We start from the raw sequence: 19,900 nt of genomic DNA on the forward strand, positions 1-19,900 counted from the left end.
GGCGTTCCGTGGTCAGGCCCTTAGCTCTGACCGCGTCCGACTAGACTTAGCTTCCTGGGATGCCGCCGCACAGCACCACACATTGATTGAGCGGCTTTATAAACACCCGAAACCCTCATGGCTCCCGAGTCTAGACATCTGAAACCAAAGGTTTAACAAGCCTGTGCTTCTGAGACATAAGTAGCCCTTCCCTTGCCTATTCTAGCTCCTATAGGTGGCTGCCAGTCCTTGGCTTCATGGACCCGCGTGGCTCTTGTCACGTGGCATCTCACTGTGTCTGTCTGTACGAGCCAGTCTGTCTGGACATGGGCCCTGCCTAGTGATTTCACCTCAACTTGATGATAAGCCCTGTAAAGACCCACGTCCAAACAGTGCTCCACAGACAGAGGGGCTGTGAGATATGCAGGTGGAGGCCCTGGGCAGGTAAATCTCACGTCCAAGGACATGTCTGACTGGTTGCGAGCATCAGGGTCGTCAGCGGGTGGTGGGAGGGAAAGTCTCTGTAGTCTCCCTGAGGTCGTGGGTGTCGGCAGAGTAGAAGTGACCTCTCCTGAGCGACTGCAGAGAGCTCAGGAGAGGAGAGGCATGAGGCAGGAAGACAGAGTGGTTATCAGAGCGTCAGGAGGAAACGGGAGCAAGTGAGGAATTCTAGAATCCAGGAGGAAGAAGGGAAACTGAGTCAAATTCTGCTTCTGGGTCAAGCAAGAGGAGAGGAAGTGCTGGACTTAGACAAACTGAGGATGCTGGAAAGAGCTGCCATGAAATTGCCAATGGGACGATGTTCGATCACAACTCGCCTGCTCTGATACAACCTCATCTGGAGCTCCTTAAACTTGATAGCCAGTCTTTTGGATTTTACCTGTCTACTCTATGTTTATTTCGAAAGGTGGAGATTATTCTCTAATCAGCTGGTCATTCATTTGAACTGGCGATAGGTGTTGGGTGTAAAAGGGTTGATAATATACCCTTTGTTTCCTGGGTGCCACCATTTACTGGAGAAGTTGAGTAAAACAATAACCAAGGCCAGCATTCACCAGGGGATGGCAATTGAAAACCATGGCGAGATACCATTCTGCTCCCACTACAGTGGCTGGCATAGGAAAGCCCTGCCCCGTCAGATTTCAAGGACGGCATGGAGCAAGTGACCCCAGTGGACCGTGGACACATTCCCATGGGTGTATGACAGGTCCATCTGCGTTGGAGATCTGCTGGGAGACTTTGTAATGTACTGTGTTGAAAAAGCATCGGCCCTATGACCCAGCAAGTTTCATTCCTATGTTTCTTTTCATTCCCAAGAGAAACAGAAACAGAAGAAAAACAAAACAAACAAACAAACAAAAAAAAGCCAGCAACGTCCAGGACAAGCTTCTCTTCCGTGGTGGCAAGGTGGAGTCATCCAATCACCCCATAAAGAGAAGTAGGGCTGGAGGCGCAATATGGTGGGTGGCAGAGAGAAACGGGGCAGACACACACCAACACGTGCAAACCTCAAAAACAGCTGAACCAAAGACGCCCTACTGGAGGGACAGACCCAATAGCCATGTGATTACAAGTGACAGCATGTCCAGGAACCCATGAGACCAACCGTGCTGACAGAAATCAGGCAGCGGTTGTCTCAGGGAGGAGAACAAAGGCACAAATGGAACCTTTCAGGAGATTTTTGTATCTTTATTTGAGTGTGGGCCCATCAAAACTCACCAGTTAGACATTAAAGAGCTTGCATTTTTATTTGGTGACAAGCTGTTACTACATAGTCCGGGCTGGCCTCTAACCTATGATCCTCCTTCTCCAGCCTCCTCACCGTTGGAAGTATAGATATGTGATAACCCTCCCGCCAAGACCTGGCATTTTTATTGTACAAACATCACACTTCAGGGCTGGAGAGATGGCTCAGAAGTTGAGGCACTTGCCTGCAAAGCCTAACAACCCTGGTTTGATTCTCCAGGACCCATGTAAAAAGCCAGATGCACAAAGTGGTACATGCAACTGGAGTTCATTTGAAGAGGTTCTGATGAGCCAGTTCTCTCTCTGCCTCCCTCTCTTTTTCTCCCTCTCTCCCTCCTTGTAAATAAATGTGTAAATAAATAAATAAAATATTTGAAAAATCATATGTCAATAAGTATATTTTTTTGAGTTTTTGTTTTTTCGAGGTAGGGTCTCACTCTAGTCCAGGCTGACCTGGAATTCACTCTATAGTCTCAGGGTGGCCTCAAGCTCACGGTGATCCTCCTATCTCTGCCTCCCGAGTGCTGGGATTAAAGGCATAAGCCACCATGCCTAGCTTCAATAAATATTTCAAAAGACACCTGTGGGAGGTATCTCCAGGTACTCTGGAGATGAAAGGATGGCACCTGCCCGGGGAGGCTATGGAGCAAGGGCCTGGTAGATTTAGTCCAAAGGAAAGATTCAGAAAGTCAAGACGAAGGTTGTATCAGTTACTTTCTCATTGCTGAGACAAAATACCTGACAAAAATCAGTTGAAGGGAAGAAGGGTTTATTCCAGTTCCAGGTCACAGTCCATCCCGGCGGGGCAGGCATGGCTGTGGGAGTGTAAGGCAGATGCTCACATTCAGTACGGCCAGGAAGCAGAGAGAGATGAATGTTGATGCTGAGGCAGCCCTCTCCTTTTCTATAGCCAGGACCCCAGCCCATGGAATGGTGCTGCCCATGGTTAAGGGGAGTCTTCCCACCTCAGTCAATCTAATCAAGATAACCCCTCACAGGCTTCCCAGAGGCTAACTTAATCTAGACAACCCTTCACAGGAATGACTAGAAGCAGCTTGTTTCCAGGCTGGAGAAATGGCTCAGTGGTTAAACCCGGGTCTCATTCCCCCAGTGCCAGATGCACAATGTGGCATGAGTCTGGAGTTCGCTTATATTGGCAAGAGGCCCTAGTGTACCCATTCTCTCCCTCTCTCTCTCCTTGCAAATAAATAATATATAAACAAGAAGCTTGTTTGCTAGGTGACTCTAGCTTCGGTCAAGTTGATAATCAAGACGGACCATTACAAAGGTATTCCCAACCAAGGAGGAACATGGGCAAGTCCCGGTAGTGGCCCAGGGCCAGACCTTGTCAGCAAGTGCCAATGGCTGGAAATCCAGCTATTTAAGAGAAGAGTGGTGAACGTTTGCTGTGTACTGCTCCTGCCTCTGCTTCTTTCTGGGCTACATTCAGATTTGAATTATATACCAGCATTTTCCCCTAAATCATGAGAAGGTTTCTGCCAACTGATAACTGTTGTGCTTGGTACTTATTCAAACAACCTGAAGCTTTTCTTTTCTTTTCTTTTTTTCTCCTTAAAAAAATGAAAGCTACAGATTCTCGTCGACACTGGGAGCAGTAACTTTGCTGTGGCAGGTGCCCCACACCCCTACATAGACTCCTACTTCCACTCAGAGAGGTAAGTTGAGCCTCCTCCTATAGCTGCAAGGGCTGGGTTTGAGGGTGTATTCCAGGGTGGCATACTCTAGAATGTTCTGGAACAAAATAGCCATTAGGGTGTCCCATTTCAAGAGGAATGTGTACATCTGTATATGTTTGTGTGACTGTACATGTTCTTGTGCAGATGAATGTGGAAATTCACACACATGTATATATCTCACTCCAAGGGAATTCCAAAGCAGGCTCTCCTAATAGCTTTGATACATTCACATGAACTCTGCCCTATGAAATTTCAAGTGCAACACAAAATCATTGGTTATGCAGGAGTTACCCAGGACCTTTTGGTATTTACTGTAGCCCTTCTAGTTCCAGAGTGGAGGCTATAAATGGGGAATATCACATGAGAGTATGAGTCTGTCCAGGTCAGGGTCTGGGTGACCCCCCCAGCCAAAGACATGCATGGGTGAGGGTTACTTACAGGAATATGGGTGAGGGTTACTCACAGGAGCATGGTGAGGATTACTTACAGGAGCACTGGTGAGGGGTTACTTACAGGAGCATTGGTGAGGGGTTACTTACAGGAACATGGGTGAGGGTTACTTACAGGAGCGTGAGTGAGGGGTTACTTACAGGAACATGGGTGAGGGTTCCTTATAGAGCATGGGTGAGCAGTGACTGATTGGAGTAAGGGTGACTCATCCGCAGCACCACCAGAGAGCCCACCACAGCATGGGTAAGAGACTCACAAGAACTATATGGCTGGAGTTTCTGCACAGCTTGAAGACAGCTACACCATGTCCAGTTCCCTCTCCACAGCAATTGTTCATTGCTTATATATGGCCCTAAAGGAGTGCCTTTTAATCCTGTTAGTTTTAAGTTCTTCTTAGTTTTGTGAGCCTACCTAGACAACTCTATCCCTCTCGTTAGTTATGTTTCAATCCCTAAGAAACAGCCTAAAATGGGAGGGTCACACTTCAGATTATAGAGTAAAGGAAGAAAAGATGGGAATCCAATGGAGGGCTAAAAATACTGCAAGCTTTTCCCAATACTTCCCAATTTTGACGGAGGCCTGGGTGGGGTTCAGCAAGACCCCCCCCTCCCCAGTTCTGGAGGAACCCTGGAATACACACACCCTCCTCTGGTGTCTTGTTGCTTCTCTTAAACTGCACACATTCTGGCTTCTTTCATTTTTTATGAAACTGAATCTTAAGCGCAACAGAGCAAGTGAGTAAGGTGCCAAGTAGAGGTTTGCTTTCAGGGGTCACGAACTGTCTATGAAGTGACAACCCGCCACCTCGGATTTCCAGACTGCAAATTCTTTTCATCTCTTCCCTTCTCACCTTCCCTCTCCACAGTCTTTTGTTCCAGGGTCTAAAGGGCAATCTAGCTGAGGGAAAGGAGGCAGAAATAAAAGCTGGGCACTTCTGAAGCTGCCGGGCCATTTATTACAGTGCCATGTCTTGCAGTGTGGGAAAGCAGTGGGCAGAGCAAGCCCACCTGTGTCTGTGACACCCACACCGCATCTTGGGCATCACTGAGTGGCTGAGGTTGCTTAATGCTTGCTGCGCAACGGGCAGTGGGTGGGCACCAGTGCCAGGTGAAGTCTCATAGCCCTACAAAGCAATGGCGCTGGCCACACCCTCAAGGAACTTAGAACTTCTGCATGAATCTAGATACTGATAAGATAGAATATTTATCACATGGCCAGTGATAATTATGGAACTAAAGAGATCAAACGTGCCCAGAAGGTGTTGCCAGGACCATAAACCTGTGTATAGAATGGGTGGCATTTCTGTAGGCGTACCAGAGGAGTTATGACAGTTTGATCATCCTTTCCCAGTCTGACTGGTGGTTCATCCAGCCCTCGGCTCGGCTCTCACACGGGCACCAGCTCCCTCCCTCTGCGAGCTCTGGGCTGCCACGGCAGGAATCGGGACATGGAGCGGCTCCAGGCCTGCTGTGCTTCTCCCTGCCATCCCTGCCACCTGGGAGTTCAAGGAGCCGGGCACCTGCCTGAGTTCCAAACCATCAGCCCCACACTTTCTTCCTGTAACAAGTGCTTTGTAATATCCCAAAGGTATTATAGCTTACCTACATACATGATTCTGATGGCCCTGAAGTAATGCAGGCATTGGATCCATGCTATGTAATGCTCCAAACCCTGAAGCATTTTGACTTCAACAAGATGCTGCTAATGGAATATTCCACTCCCAACCCCATGAGATGGGTACCAATCAGAACAGAGGTACACTCAACGTGCTGTGTAAAATCACCCTCAGGTCATGTGTGTAGGGCGTATGTGACACATAAATGAATTTTGCATTTAGCTTTTGGGTCCCTTCCCCAAAGTATCTCTTTATGTATATGCAGATATCCCAAAATTAGTACAAATTCTCCTAAGCCTGGATGGGGTAAGAAAATTAGGTAATGCCAGGGAGGTACTCAGTCCCCCAATATGCAGGCACTGGCTGACCAGCTAGGAGATGTGAAGAGGAGCCAGGCGAAGTGCCACACACTTCTGTGGACATGCCATGGTGCACCCCGGCAGGAGGTTGGGGTTGCTGACTTAAACGGACAACCGTAGCAGCAGGGTAGCTAGTGGGATTCTCCAAACTGGTGAAGAATCATGGCCATTAAAAAAGAAAACTTTAAACAAAAAAGCTTAGAAAGTGTCACCTGCTCATAGTTCATACACTCGTTAATATCCAATGTGTACGTGACACTTTGGGAGTGTGTTAGTGCCTTTGCTTGTTGCCGTGACCAAATGTCTGATGAGAAGCGGTTTAAGGAAGGGAGCATTTCAGCTTACAGTTCTTGGGAGCACAACCCATCATGGTGGGGAGGACGTGGCAGCAGAAGCAGGAGTCCAGCTGGTCACATCATATTCACTGTCAGGAAGAGAGAAACAACAGGAAGTGGGACCGGGCTGTAGAATGTCAAGGCACCGCTCCCAGTGATCCGCTTCCTCCAGCAAGGCTTCACCTCTTAAAGGTTCCACTGCCTCCTCACACAGCGTCACCATCTGGGGACCAAGTGTTCAAACACATGAGCCTATGGGGGAGAGGAGGGGTGCGTTTTCCATTCAAACCACAGCAGAATGTATGATGCAGGCACATCTGGGGCTTTCTTCTCATGTGCATGTCAAGGACTTCAGGAAGTGGTGTGGGAAATGGAAGGTGCTTGGTTCCACACGATGCCTTACACCAAGCATAGCAGAATTCCTGGTGCTGATCCACCAGCAGCCAAAAATGCCACCATTATTTCCAGAACTACCTTCCCCAACTTGGAAGGGAGAATGCCTCCCCCCCGCCAAACACATTCCTCTTTCAGACAAAGCAGTCCAAGCCCTGGGCTGTCTCCATTGCCGGGCTCTGTTCTAGACTGTTCTCTCAGTTTCCAACACCTGGTGAGGGTGTGCACAGCACACAGAAAGAGAGACAGAAGGAACAAACTTGGAGCAGGTGCACAATGTGATGAAGCAATTTCATTTCTTATCGTGGGTCTGTTGACATAGGGTTCAGTGGAAGGAAGCTGAGGTTGGGGTGAGCCGGGGCGAGGTGGACAGATCACGTGGCACGTTCAAACATGCTCACATAGCATTGCAGTAGTTTGGCAGGCTTTCCACACCTTTGTTCAGCTCCCCAGGGGTCAGAGGGCACACCTCCGCCCCCCAGACAACCTTTTGGCATGCTCAAGAAGCCATGGACACCTACAAGGTAAATAACGCATGCCATCTCCAATACCATGTCCGCTGTCACTCAGGGTGTGTACAGTGTTAAACTGACTGGGCAGCTTGCGTCTGTCTCATAGACCTGCGTCTGTGTTCATTGGATAGACTGTGGTCTCCTTCCAGACTGTAGATCAGGTTTTCCTGCCTGGCCTTGCTTGGTGCCTCTAGCCAAGTGTGTGGGGACAGGAGCAGGGTGAGGGGTGAGTTTTAGAAGGCTCCATATAGTTCCTGGACTGTCATCACCTGTCAGTGGAAACTTCTGGAAAACCATTCCCAGGATGGCTGCCTTTCTGCTAAACCCACAAGCAAATAGAGACCTCCCTTAACTTTCTGACCATGCAAGTTTTGTATATGTCTCCCCTCTAGTGAGCAAAAAGAAAACCAGTGGTACACACTCAGGTTTAGGGAGAGCCCAAGACTTCCCTCTGTGGGTAGTTTTGCCCGGTCACCACTTCCTCCTGGCAAGAACTGGTGTGGTGTAAAGAGACTTGTTTTCCATTGCTATTATAAGAAAAAGAAGATTTGCTATGGATGTTCATAATGTAATGTTAGTTTGGCTAATACTTTTGCCTGACATAAGCCTTGGTCTAAGGTGTACTTTCAACCATAGCACTTGAAGGAAGGCAAGAATGAAGTCTTTACCCTTCTCAACTTCTGATTTTTGTCTTTTCACAGCCATGGCTCCCTGCCCTGTGATGTTCAGGGATCTGTGTTGCCCACTGATCTCTTAGTTATAATAAGGCCCTGGGCTGGCTTTGTCAGCCTCTGATTCAAGCCCACAGCCTTTGGATATTTGGGTTTTGTGCTTCCTGGAGTCTTGTGCAGTAATTGGAGATTTGGCTTGGGGTTCTTTGACAAGTTTTCTTTGATTTATGGAAGGAGACATTGGGCTGCTGTGAGTCATTTGTATAGTCTGTCTCCATCATAAGCCCACTTTGCCAGTGTTGAATGCTCCAGTGAGTAACTGTAGCAAGTGGGAAAAGGGCTGAGTATTTGTTAACACGCTTCTTTTTCAGCCAGTAAAATTGATTCAAACACATCGGCTTGACAAAAGGTGCCATATGTGCATCCCCAATCCTCCGTTATTCAGGAACCCAAGCACGGATGGCCATTAAAGTCCCCTTCCTCCTGTACTCCACCTGGCGTGGAGCGCACAGAGAAGTCAGAGCAAAGAACCAATTTGTGTCCTGCGACCAGTGTGTGTAAGTGGAGTCAGGGGCCTGGAGGATCCTGGGTGACTTCTCTTAGGAGGACTGGGCTTGTATTTCAGCGCTTTCCTACCCTGTGGTGATGGTCTTTCTGTCTGGTTATGCACGTACCTTCCCCAGCCTGCCTGTTGTAGGCCTGTCCAGAAAGCCACTGGCTTCTTTGGAGCCTGTACTCATCTGCCCTTAACGAGGAAGACTACCGCAGTGCTAGAATGGATTCAGGGTTCCCATCTGTTCAGCTCTGGTAACTTCCAGATTTATAAAAGAGGCAGAGGGGTATATGGCCACCTACCAGGCCACCATGCTGCTTCACAGGTAGATACCAAACTCTGCAGCGTGCACATGAGCCCATAGGTTGTGGGCGCAGGTCAGCATTCCCTGATAGCAGTGACTTGGGAGAACCAGGGCTGACCCAAGGGTGTGATGCTCCAAAGTCTGTCTGCCCCTCCATCTCCTCCTTTTATGTCCTCTGGAAACAATGGCCGGTTTCTTTTGAAATCATAATCAATTCTGCAGCTCTGTTCTCCACTTCAGCTGATTTCAGTTCTTAGTCCTGCTTTCCCTAAGCTCCGTTAGCAGAGGCTGAATGTCTTCCAACTTGGGTTCAAAGCGTTTTTACCACCAGGAGCAGACTTTTCACTGGCCACCCACACGGCTGATTGAAGGCTGTGTCTGGCTGCCAGGATGGACCTTGCCAGCGAGAAGACCATTGGAGTTTTCTCTTGATATTCTTCTCTAATGTGCAGAGCAATCGAGGGCCAGAACATTTCTGTGCCAAGAAGGAGGATGTCAGGAAATGAAGAATCGGGGAGCTTTTTAATTTAAAGTGCTAGAAGCCATATGGTAATCACCCACGGAGTTACTTATCCTTCCTACCTGGGCTTCCACCCTTTGAGGTTCAGTAAAAGGAACTCAGTGAGGATGGGCTTAGGATTCTTCAGCTTGTGCTCTCATATGGTCTCAGACCGTGTTTCCAGGAACACCTGGAGCTATTTAAATTAATTAATGCTAAATGGAATAAAAGACCAGCCTTCCTGCAGTCACACGACCATCACATTTCAAATTCGGTAGCTGCATGTGGCTTCTGTGTTAGACACGGAGATTAGGCTTGGTCATTGCCACCAGAGCAGGTTCCACACGGGAAATGGCTATCCTCCTTCATGACAAAGTCGGCAGTCAGATTCCAGGCCACCTTGGGCACATGTGCAACCTTGCGCACTTGTGTCGCCTCGTGCGTCTGGCTTACATAGGATCTGGAGAGTCAAACATGGGTCCTTGGGTTTCACAGGCAAGTGCCTTAACTGCTGAGCTATCTCTCCATCCCTGCCAACATTTTTAAATAACATTGTTTTAAAGTGAGATCAACAGATTGGCCTATTTTAGTGAGAGGGGGCAGAAAATTGGCATACCAGGGCCTCCAGGCACTGTAATCAAACTCCAGATGTGTGTGCCATCTTGTGCGCCCGTGCAGGCTTGTGAGTTTGCATCACCTTGTGTGTCTGGCTTACGTGGGATCTGGAAAATGGAACATGGTTCCTTAGACTTCGCAGGCAAGTGCCTTAATCACTAAGCCACCTCTTCAGCCCTAAACAATGTTTTATAGGCAGGAAATGCAGGAAGACTTATCTATAAAATCAAGTGTCTCCCCATCAAACTCCACCACTCAGAGACAATGTTGCTTGGGTGGGTTGAATATAAAATGTTCCCCACAGGCTCATGTGTTTGGATACTTGCTCTCTAGCCCGTGGCACTGCTCAGGAAGGTTGTGGAGTCTTCAGGAGGTGGAGCCTTGCTGGGGGAATTGTGTTACTGGGGTTGGGGCTTGAGGTGTTACAACCAGCTTCATGCTCTTACACGTCCTGCTTTCTCCCTGTTGATGTGAAAGTGGGACACCAGCTGTCTGCTCCTGTCACATTTTTCCTACCCTGATAGACTGCCCTTCAAAGCTTTAAGCTAAAGTAAATCCTGTCTTTCCTTAAGCTGGTTTTTCATAGCATTGAGAAGATGACTGATACAGCTGCTAATATTTGACTAATAATAAACAGTTTTGGAGAAGAGTTTGCCACAGCTACACATTTCCCTTTTAACTTGATTCTTCTCTATGTTATTTAAAATGCCTCAGTAAAAACTTGCTTCTTGGGCAAAAAGATGGCTTAGCACTTGAGGCACTTGTCTGAGAAGTCTAAGGACCTAAGTCCCAAGTTCAACTCCCCAGAATCCACATAAGCCAAACACACATGGTGGCTCCTACATCTGGAGTTTGTTTCCTGTGGCTAGAGGCTCTGGCATGTCTATTCTCTCTAATAAAGAAAGAAAGAAAAATTTAAAAATATTTTTAAAAACTGCTACTCATGCTGCATGATGATCTATCATGTAGATTAACCATAATTCACTTAGCTGCTTCCTGTTTATTGGGCAACTGGGTGGTTTTCAACTGTTTGCCATGACAAAGCATGATGATTGCATTTGTACTGGGACCTCAGTCTATTTCCTTGGTATGTACTCAGGATCAAATTATTAGAAATGCACTTACTAATTTAAAGACAGATGATATTTATAAGCTTATAGGATATGCTAAAATATGCTTATAAATAAAAGGTATTATTATCTCTGACCTAACTTCCTCCCAGACCTCAAGTAAGACTGCACTCGTCCATGTATTCCTGAACAGACTATTAACTTGTGCTAATGTTGCATAAGGTTAGCATTAAAACCAAATAAAATGAAACTAAAGATAGTAACCTTTATACTTGCTTGGTGATTTGACACTCATGGGAATGTGGCCATTGATTTAGGGGAACCTTGTTGGAATGCCTAGGCACTTCCTACATTTCTTCCTTGGCTCCTTATCTGTAGCCCAGCAGAGTTTCAAACTGACATGGGTGTAAGAATGACCTTGCAAAGTTGGAGACCCCAGGGGCTTGGCATTTGTTCAGCTCTCTCCAGGACAGCCCCTCCTAGAAAGTTCATGGTCTACTGTTTCCACTTAGCTCTCATATACCAAGTTACCTGCTCCACCCTCGCCGGTCTTACTCCCTGAGTTACTTTATGGAGTAACTGAAAGTCAGAGGACTTTCTTCTGCCTCTCCATTGCCTGACCTTGGTCCTGTGACCTGGGTCAGTATCTCCACCCTCAGGACTACATACATGCCAGGTTCTAGACCATAACACACTGTTCCGTCCACAGCAGGTCATCCAGTTCCTCAACTGCATTTTGATGTGAGCTTCTCCAGCTTTGAGGCATTGGGGGAGGACTTTCAAAAGCGTCTTTGAGGGCTGGGAAGATGGATTAGAGGGTAAAGTTCTTGCTGCTCAGTTAGGACCTGAATTCAGATACCCTGTGCCCACCTAAGAGCTGGGCGTGATGCACACATGTGACCCTGGTACTGGGAAGTCAGAGACAGGGAACCCCTGAGGCTTTCTGGTTAGCTAGCCTCGCTGAATGGATGAACTCCAAGTTCATTGCAAGACTCTTTCTCAAAGAATAAGGTGAAGAGAAATTGAGACCTCCAACATCGACCCCTGGCATCAACATCCACGGGTACACACATGCACCCACACACAAGCAAACGTGTTTCCACACACATACCCCTGCCAACCATCACCAAAGGACACCAGGGCCACTTCTGGCTCTGAGGAAGAAGGACCTACACTTGTCATGTGGATCCTGTGGCTCTAACCCCCTGTGGCTGCTACGTTGAGTTGGAGGCTCCCCTGCAATGTGACAGCCCCCCCCCTGCGGTATAGAGCACCATCCAGGGTCCCTGCAAAGCCAGAGGTCCAACATGTGCCCAGATCTGATTGTGTCTTTCAAAGGCTGGTAATGTGGTTAAGAGAAGCAGGGCGTTTTTGAAAGTCCTCCCCCAATGCCTCAAAGCTGGAGAAGCTCACGTCAAAATGCAGTTGATGAACTGGGTGACTCAGGGCTCTGACTGGGCAAGGGCTGCATGCTAACCCCAGGGCTTCCTTCCCACGTGCCATGAAAACGCAGCTCCCAAAGTGTTTGTGACTATGTCTGGGGAGAACTGCTACTCCGTAAACATGGACACTAGTCACTGCACCTCACTTCCAGTGGCCCGTGAAGGACTTTTCTCTGCCATGGTGGCCAGCTGTCCCATCCCCGGGTCAGAGAGCATGGGCTGGTGGACACGATGCCGCGGGCTTTTCTCTTCCTTCTGCAGCTCCAGCACATACCGGCCCAAGGGCTTCGACGTCACCGTCAAGTACACGCAGGGGAGCTGGACGGGCTTTGTGGGGGAGGACGTGGTCACCATCCCAAAAGCCTTCAACGCTTCTTTCCTTGTCAACGTTGCCACGATTTTTGAGTCTGAGAATTTCTTTTTGCCGGGGATTAAGTGGAATGGGATCCTTGGACTTGCCTATGCTGCATTGGCCAAGGTAAGACAGGCATTTTACAGTTTAAGGAAAATGGCAAAGCTCTGAAATAGCATGCATTTTGTTGTCATTTTTTTTTTTAATTTTTATGTTTCTATGTTGGCGCGTGTGTGTGTGTGTGTGTGTGTGTGTGTGTGTGTGTAAGTATACTCTTGCTAGGGGCATCTGTGGAGGTCAAGAGGGCCACCTCAGGCGTCAGTCCTCACTTGTCACTTTGTCGGCTCACTGCTGCATTGGCCAGGCTAGCTGGCCCACATGCTTCCATGATTCTCCTGTCCCCGCCTCCTGTCTTACCACAGTAGGGCTGAGACTTCAGATACATGGTACCTTGTCAGACTTTATGCGAGCTCTGGGGGATCCAAACTCACGTCCTCATGCTTGCCTGGCAAATACCTTATCCACTGAGTCATCTGCCCAGCCCTGTTTTGTTGTTTGCTTGCTTATTTTAGTACTAATGGGATAAACAATAGCAGAAACCCAAGCGTGGCTAGCTGTGGGATTTGCTTAGGAACTGGCAGAGTGGAGTGATATGAAAAGGAAACCTACACATACTAAGTCCATCTGTTGGCACAAAGATGGCATCTGTGGGCAGCACTGGTCCATTGGAAAGGTAGCAGTGACCTCCTCGGGCTGAGAGCACCATTCTGCTGGCCTGTCACCCTGGAAAACCTCGTGAGGAGATAACTGTACCCGGGACCTGCTGAGGTACCTTGGGGATTGTCAGTCCTCCAGGTGGCAGTGAGCCTGGGAGACGGTGGAACAACATGCCTACAGAGTCGGAGCCTTCACAAAATGGAGCAAGACAGGATGGGATGCCTTCCAAAGATGCGCACTTGGGGTCGACTCAAAGAAATAATGGTATGCAAAGAAGGGAGGTGGAAAGAGAAATTTCCACTCAGAAAGGCTGACAAAGGCAGGCCGATTAGACACCAGGGTTATGCCCTGGGCTCCTGGAGAGAGGTTTATATGAAAAGCAGGCGTCACCTGCCCAGGCCCTGACTCTGCATGCCACTCCCCGACTTCCTGGTTCTGCCATTGGCTCAGCATGGGAGAAAACAAAACTGTATATCATAGTCAGCTCCATGTTGCTGGGAGGAACATCCAAACCAGACACAGTTTATGGGAGGATTTATATCAAGTTTACACATCCAAAGGAAGTTCCGTCAGATGGTGGAAGAAGCTGAGCCCCGTTCCTAAATCCAGGCAGAGAGGCACCGCCAAACAGTCGGCACCATCAAACAGTTGGCACCCCCAGCAAGCACGCCAGAGCCCGAAATCTCTCTGCAAACCCTCAGGCTGGAATTCACTCCACCCTGATGACCTCCACCCCCCAGCCCGGCACCTGGAGACCCAAGTTACAAGCTTTAATAAGACACCCGAGGGCTGGAGAGATTGCCTAGTGGTTAAGCACTTGCCTGTGAAGCCTAAGGACCCCGATTCAAGGCTTGACTCCCCAGAACCCACGTTAGCCAGATGCACAAGGGGGCGCACGCATCTGGAGTTCATCTGCAATGGTTGGAGGCCCTGGTGCGCCCATTCTCTCTCTCTATCTGCCTCTTGCTCTGTCCGTCTGTCACTCTCAAATAAATAATTAATTTTTTAAAAAGACACCTGAGTCTATGGGGGACATACATTCAAACTGCCCCACTATAGGAGCAACAGACTTCACTGGCCCAGGACAATGGAGAAAGAAGAGCTGCCCACCCATCCTGAATGATGCTTGTTCCGGCCCAAGTCTGTCAGCAGGGTTTCAGGGTGGGGAGCAGACAGGGAGCCCCCAGCCCTTGCCTTCCACAGGAGAATGGGTGATAGTCACTGAGCACCTGTCAGACCCCAGGCAGAGGACATCAGAAGATGAGAATTCACTAAGCACTCACGCTCCTCAAAAATGACTCTTAAGGCCCATGTCTTCCCACTATTAGATGTGGGGGCTTCACGAGAGAGGTTTACCCCTCTAGTCAGGACACAGAGCCCCAGGGACGGTCCTAGGGAAGAATGACTCACAGAGTAACTAGGTCTGTGTGTCCGGCCATTACACACATTAACCCTGGCCCTCCGAAGCCCCAGAACAGGTCTGACAGGCAACTCTTATCTCATGTCCCAGACAAGGAAATGCAGATAAGTCCCCCAGGGTGGGCCGGACATGGAGGGAGTTTTTGCAGACCATCCTGCCACTACTTTGTAGGAAGGCCCTGCCAGACCCCTCCCACTACACAGGGGACTTTATCTCACTTCTAGCCCAGATACAAACATTTTCTACATATGCGTCACCTGTGCGAAGGAGACTATACTAAATCTGCAGCAGGATTCTGCAGGAGCAGAGACAGAAAAGGGCAGGTGGCCAAATAGATGTGGCCTGGGCTGGGCTGGGCTCGGGAGATGGCTCAGTGGGTAAGGCGCTTGCTGTGCAAACATGACAAGCTGAGTTTAAGCCCTCGGAAGCCATGTGAAGCCCAGTGCAATCGTACGTGTCTGTAATCCTGGCGCTCTCACAGCAAGATGAGAGGGAGAAACACAAGACTCCCTGGAAGCTTGGACCAGCTGGCCTGTGACTTCACTGCTGGCAAACAAGAGCCCCAGCCTCAAATAAGGTGGAAGGCAAGGGTCGACACCTGGGGCTATGCTCTGACCACCACGCGTGTGCTATGGCACCCACATGCCCCCTACACACAAAGAATTGAAACAAAATTTGATTAAAATAGGAATTGACTGAGCCAATGGGAGGGCTTCCATCTCGTTCATAAAAGGTTCTAAGCGTCTTCCAGAATTATGTCTCAGTTCTCACCTTTAGTAAGCGAGAGGGGCCATCGGTCTCAGGGGACACACACACACACAGCACCAGTCACTATGGCGGTCACCTTTGCATAAAGAAACTGCTAATGCAAGCTGGGCAGGGTGCTGCCTACCTATAACTGCAGGTGCTCTGGAGGCTGAGGCAGGACAGTCTGTGAGTTCAAGGACAACTTGTCAAAAGAATCAGAACCGGGCTGGAGAGATGGCTTAGCGGTTAAGCGCTTGCCTGTGAAGCCTAAGGACCCCGGTTCGAGGCTCGGTTCCCCAGATCCCATGTTAGCCAGATGCACAAGGGGGCGCACGCGTCTGGAGTTCGTTTGCAGAGGCTGGAAGCCCTGGCGCGCCCATTCTCTCTCTCTCTCTCTCCCTCCATCTGTCTTTCTATCTGTCGTTCTCAAATAAATAAATAAAAAATGAACAACAACAAAAAAAAAGAATCAGAACTGTGTCTCACCAACAACAAAATTCCTCAAGACCTTTCAACCCATGGCAGCAAGTTCTAATGTCACCTGGTTGTCAAGGCCACTGTCTCAACTCACATCTGTATCTGACTTCCTCCATGGCTACCTGGAGCCACGGGGGTGTCCTGCGCATGTGTGGCTGTGTGCAGGAGTGGCACATTGGCACTGGGGAGTGACCCGGAAGTTCTGGTCCTTTCCTGACAGATGAAGCCTGGTGACAGAGACAAGCTGCCTCCCGCAGGGTCTAGGGTCTGGATGCACTGTCCGTGGGTCAGTCGGCCCTCGTTTGCACGGATGGCTGTGGCTGAGAAAGGGGAGGAAAGCTTCAGCAGCAGCAGGTCCTGGAGAAGCTATTTGTCTCGCCCGTGTCTGAAGCCCAGATCAGTAACCCACTTCCAACACATTCGCGTGCCACCTCTCCCAGCTTGGCGCTGAGCATGACAACATCTCGGCAGCACCCTGAGGTGCTGTCTCACTCATTTCTACAGCAGAGCCTTCCTGACATGCCACTCAGGAGGAAGAGCAGTGGGAGACTGAGCAATGCTCATACCCGGTCTCAAGCCTGTGTGTTGCTTAACTGCGGTGGTTTTGAATGTGAAATGTCCCCCCCCACCCCCCCCACCCCCGTATAGGCCTGTGTGTCTGAAAACGTGGTGCCCAGCTGGTGACGCTGTTTGGGAAGGTTGTAGAAACTGCAGGAGGTGGATCTTTGCTGGTCGGGAGTGCTTCCTTAGGAGTGGGCCTTGGGGTTTTATAGCCCAGCGTCACTTCCTGTCCAAACTCTGCTTCCTGACTGCAACATGACGAACCCACCTCTCTTTGCTGTGTATGCCTTCCGGGCCGTAAAGGAAACAATTTCCTCAAAACTAAGCCAGAATAAACACTTTCCTTCCTTAAGTTGCTTCCCGTCTGGTATTTGGTCACGGCAATGAGTAAATGTGATAAACGCAGCCCAGAAAACCTTAAATAGGGGCTGGAGAGATGGCTTAGCAGTTAAGGCACTTGCCTGCAAAGACTAATGACCTAAGTTTGATTCCCCCCAGTACCTACATAAAGCCAGATGCGCAAAGTGACACGTGTGTCTGGAGGTTGTTTGCAGCAGCTGCAGGCCTGGTGTGCATGTCCTTTCTCTCTCTCTCTCTCTCTCTCTCTCTCTCTCTCTCTCTCTCTCTCTCTCTCTCCTTGCAAATAAATAAAATAAATGATTTTTAAAGCATTTTTTAGACCAAGACTTTTGCCTGGGGTGGGGGCTGTACCGGGTCACCCTCGTCTGCAGCATGTGCAATGAAACAGTGCTTTCTTACGTCCTGCAGCCGTCAAGCTCTCTGGAGACCTTCTTTGATTCCCTTGTGGCACAAGCAAAGATCCCTGACATTTTCTCCATGCAGATGTGTGGGGCTGGATTACCGATAGCTGGATCTGGTACCAACGGAGGTAGTCTTGTGGGTATCTTTCAATCTTAAAGGGATGAAAAAAAAAAATCACAAATTGGTGGGCTTGTTTCTGCTTTATTAAAAACTCAACCAGAAATATGAGAGACGCAGTCGCATACAGGGACCGCAATAGGCAGTGTATTGCTGCTGTTAAATATTAGGTACTGTGACATTTTAATAATCCTTGACATGTCACCTTTAGAGGACAGATAATTGGGTATTACTTTCATCTTTCCTAATGATCCTGCCATCTAGAAACAAGCTTCTCATTGCTTCTCTCAATTCCATCCTGATTGTCTTTATTATCCTTTGAAAGCACACAGAGCAGATGGCTCTGTGGGTGGGGGTGGAGCCCTAAGGGACAGCAAGGAGCTGTGGCAGGTGGCCCTCCTCTAGGTATGGTACACACATATGATTTCATTCCCCTGACTTGATGGGAGTCAGAGATGCCTGCGTGACCCTCCCTCCTTTGCTCTCCATACAGCACAGGCACAGACTCCCTAGCCAAGGTGTTTCTACTGAAATGTGATCAGGCCCATTGGCTGTGGTGCTGTCTGGTCTTCCAGAGGGAATGCCCAGATGGCTAAAGTGGGGGATAGAAAGAGTGCTTGAGAAGGGCCCTGTTCTGGGAAGCATGTCAACCCCTGCTCTGACTACAGCAGCTCCCAGCCGCTGGCATCTACTCACAGCTTACCTGCTTCTAGTACTTTCTTGTCCCCTTCTGAGGAGACACAGTAGCCTAACACTGTAGCCCTTGCAGGGCAGTGTCTTGTGCTCTGCTCTGACTTCTGAGGGACTGACATCTCGCCAGTGCCCATGGTTAGCTGCCCCAAAGCTCAGGGTTTTGAGTCTGGAGCTGTGTGTGCTTTCCTCAAATAAGAGCATCTCGGACTGGCTAGGGCATAGTTGTGTGGGACATGGCCCCCAAACACTCCCTAAACAGAAAGCTCTAGGGGCCGGGCAGATAGCTCAGCAGTGAAAGGCACTTGCCAGCCGAGGTTCACTTCCCCAGGACCTATGTAAACCTGGATGCAAAAAGAAACATATGGGGCTGGAGAGATGGCTTAGCAGTTAAGGCGCTTGCCTGTGAAGCCTAAAGACCCATGATCGATTCTTCAGGTCCCACGTAAGCCAGATGCACATGGTGGCACATGCATCATTTGTAGTGGCTAGAGGCCCTATGCATTGATGCATCTGGCATTCCTTAGCAGGGGCAACATTTCCTGACATACACATACACACACACACACACACACACACACACACACACAAATAAATACTTTTTCTTTGTTGTTTTTTCAAGGTAGGGTTTCACTCTAGCACAGGCTGACCTAGAATTCACTATGTAGTCTCAGGGTGGCCTCAAACTCACTACCTCTGCCTCCCGAGTGCTGGGATTAAAGTCATGTGCCGCCATGCCCAGCTTACTTTTTTTTTTTTTTTCAAATCAGAAAGGTCCAGCATTTCTACCTGTGGCAGAGCGTCACATAAAGTGAAGTACTGATTTGAGTGACATCTCACCTGCGAGGACATGCCTCTCTGTGGAAACTTGCTATACTATGTATTTTTCCTCTTACACCTGTAACTATTTTTCCTTTCCAGGTCCTGGGTGGGATCGAACCAAGTTTGTATAAAGGAGACATCTGGTATACCCCTATTAAGGAGGAGTGGTACTATCAGATTGAGATTCTGAAGTTGGAAATTGGAGGCCAGAGCCTTAATTTGGACTGCAGAGAGGTGAGTGCCTTGTCTCTCGTGCCTGCCTGCCTGCAGTTCAGGGGTTCAGCATTTCAGCTGGGACCTGGACATGTGCTCAGAAAGTATGTCATGGTACCAGATATCTCTGAGCACCATTACATGAAAAGACACGGAGACATGGAGACTTTACTTGTGTTAAGTTCAAATCAGGGGAATTGCTCTCACCCCCAAGATAGCCTCCCCCACAACCATTTGTATTAACAGAGTAAAATCAGCATTAGATAGTGAGTTTAAACAATGACTATGTGCAATTCCATCATCCTCTTGGCCTGGCGCCCTTGATGTCTGTTGGAGAAAGATGTATGAGCAACTTTTATCAGGATAGTGAGCAGAAAAGACCAAAGTAAGCAAAAGGCAACAGAACACTGCCACCGGCTTTATCTTCCAGCCACACTGAAAGTGCACAACGTGGGTGAGGTGTCCTAACCCTGTGGTGCTTGACAGGGCCACCGAGGCTGACCTGCAGATTTGTAACACCACGCTATAACACCGCATTAGCCACGTAACTTGCATTTGACCTCTTTCTGTGGCACGTCATGACATGGTGCCTTGAGGGAGCTTTGTGGTCCTGTGCGCTACTTTTAAATGGCCCAAGAATTTCACTAGCCCTTCACTAGATCCCTCCTGTAGCACTTCCCTTCCTGCTGACCCTCACATGCCCCTGAGTTCTCACGTGCACGGATGCCACTGATAACATGCTGGTCTGTTCCGTTGCCACAGTGTTGAGCCTCAAGCACGCA

The 19,900-nt window shown here is 48.9% G+C and overlaps 1 protein-coding gene across 1 annotated transcript in view; it reads left to right on the top strand.

Moving 5' to 3' along the window:
• The window catches only part of Bace2 (beta-secretase 2), a 103,696-nt gene that overhangs the window by 45,424 nt on the left and 38,372 nt on the right, over positions 1–19,900 (top strand). Inside the window, exons 2-5 of the mRNA XM_004654492.3 lie at positions 3,313–3,401; positions 12,502–12,718; positions 17,283–17,411; positions 19,005–19,139. Coding sequence (XP_004654549.1) covers positions 3,313–3,401; positions 12,502–12,718; positions 17,283–17,411; positions 19,005–19,139 — 570 coding nt within the window. The remainder of the gene's footprint in view (positions 1–3,312; positions 3,402–12,501; positions 12,719–17,282; positions 17,412–19,004; positions 19,140–19,900) is intronic.

The sequence above is a fragment of the Jaculus jaculus genome, chromosome 5 (assembly GCF_020740685.1).
Source record: "Jaculus jaculus isolate mJacJac1 chromosome 5, mJacJac1.mat.Y.cur, whole genome shotgun sequence".
In the NCBI taxonomy this organism is placed as follows: Eukaryota; Metazoa; Chordata; class Mammalia; order Rodentia; family Dipodidae; genus Jaculus; species Jaculus jaculus.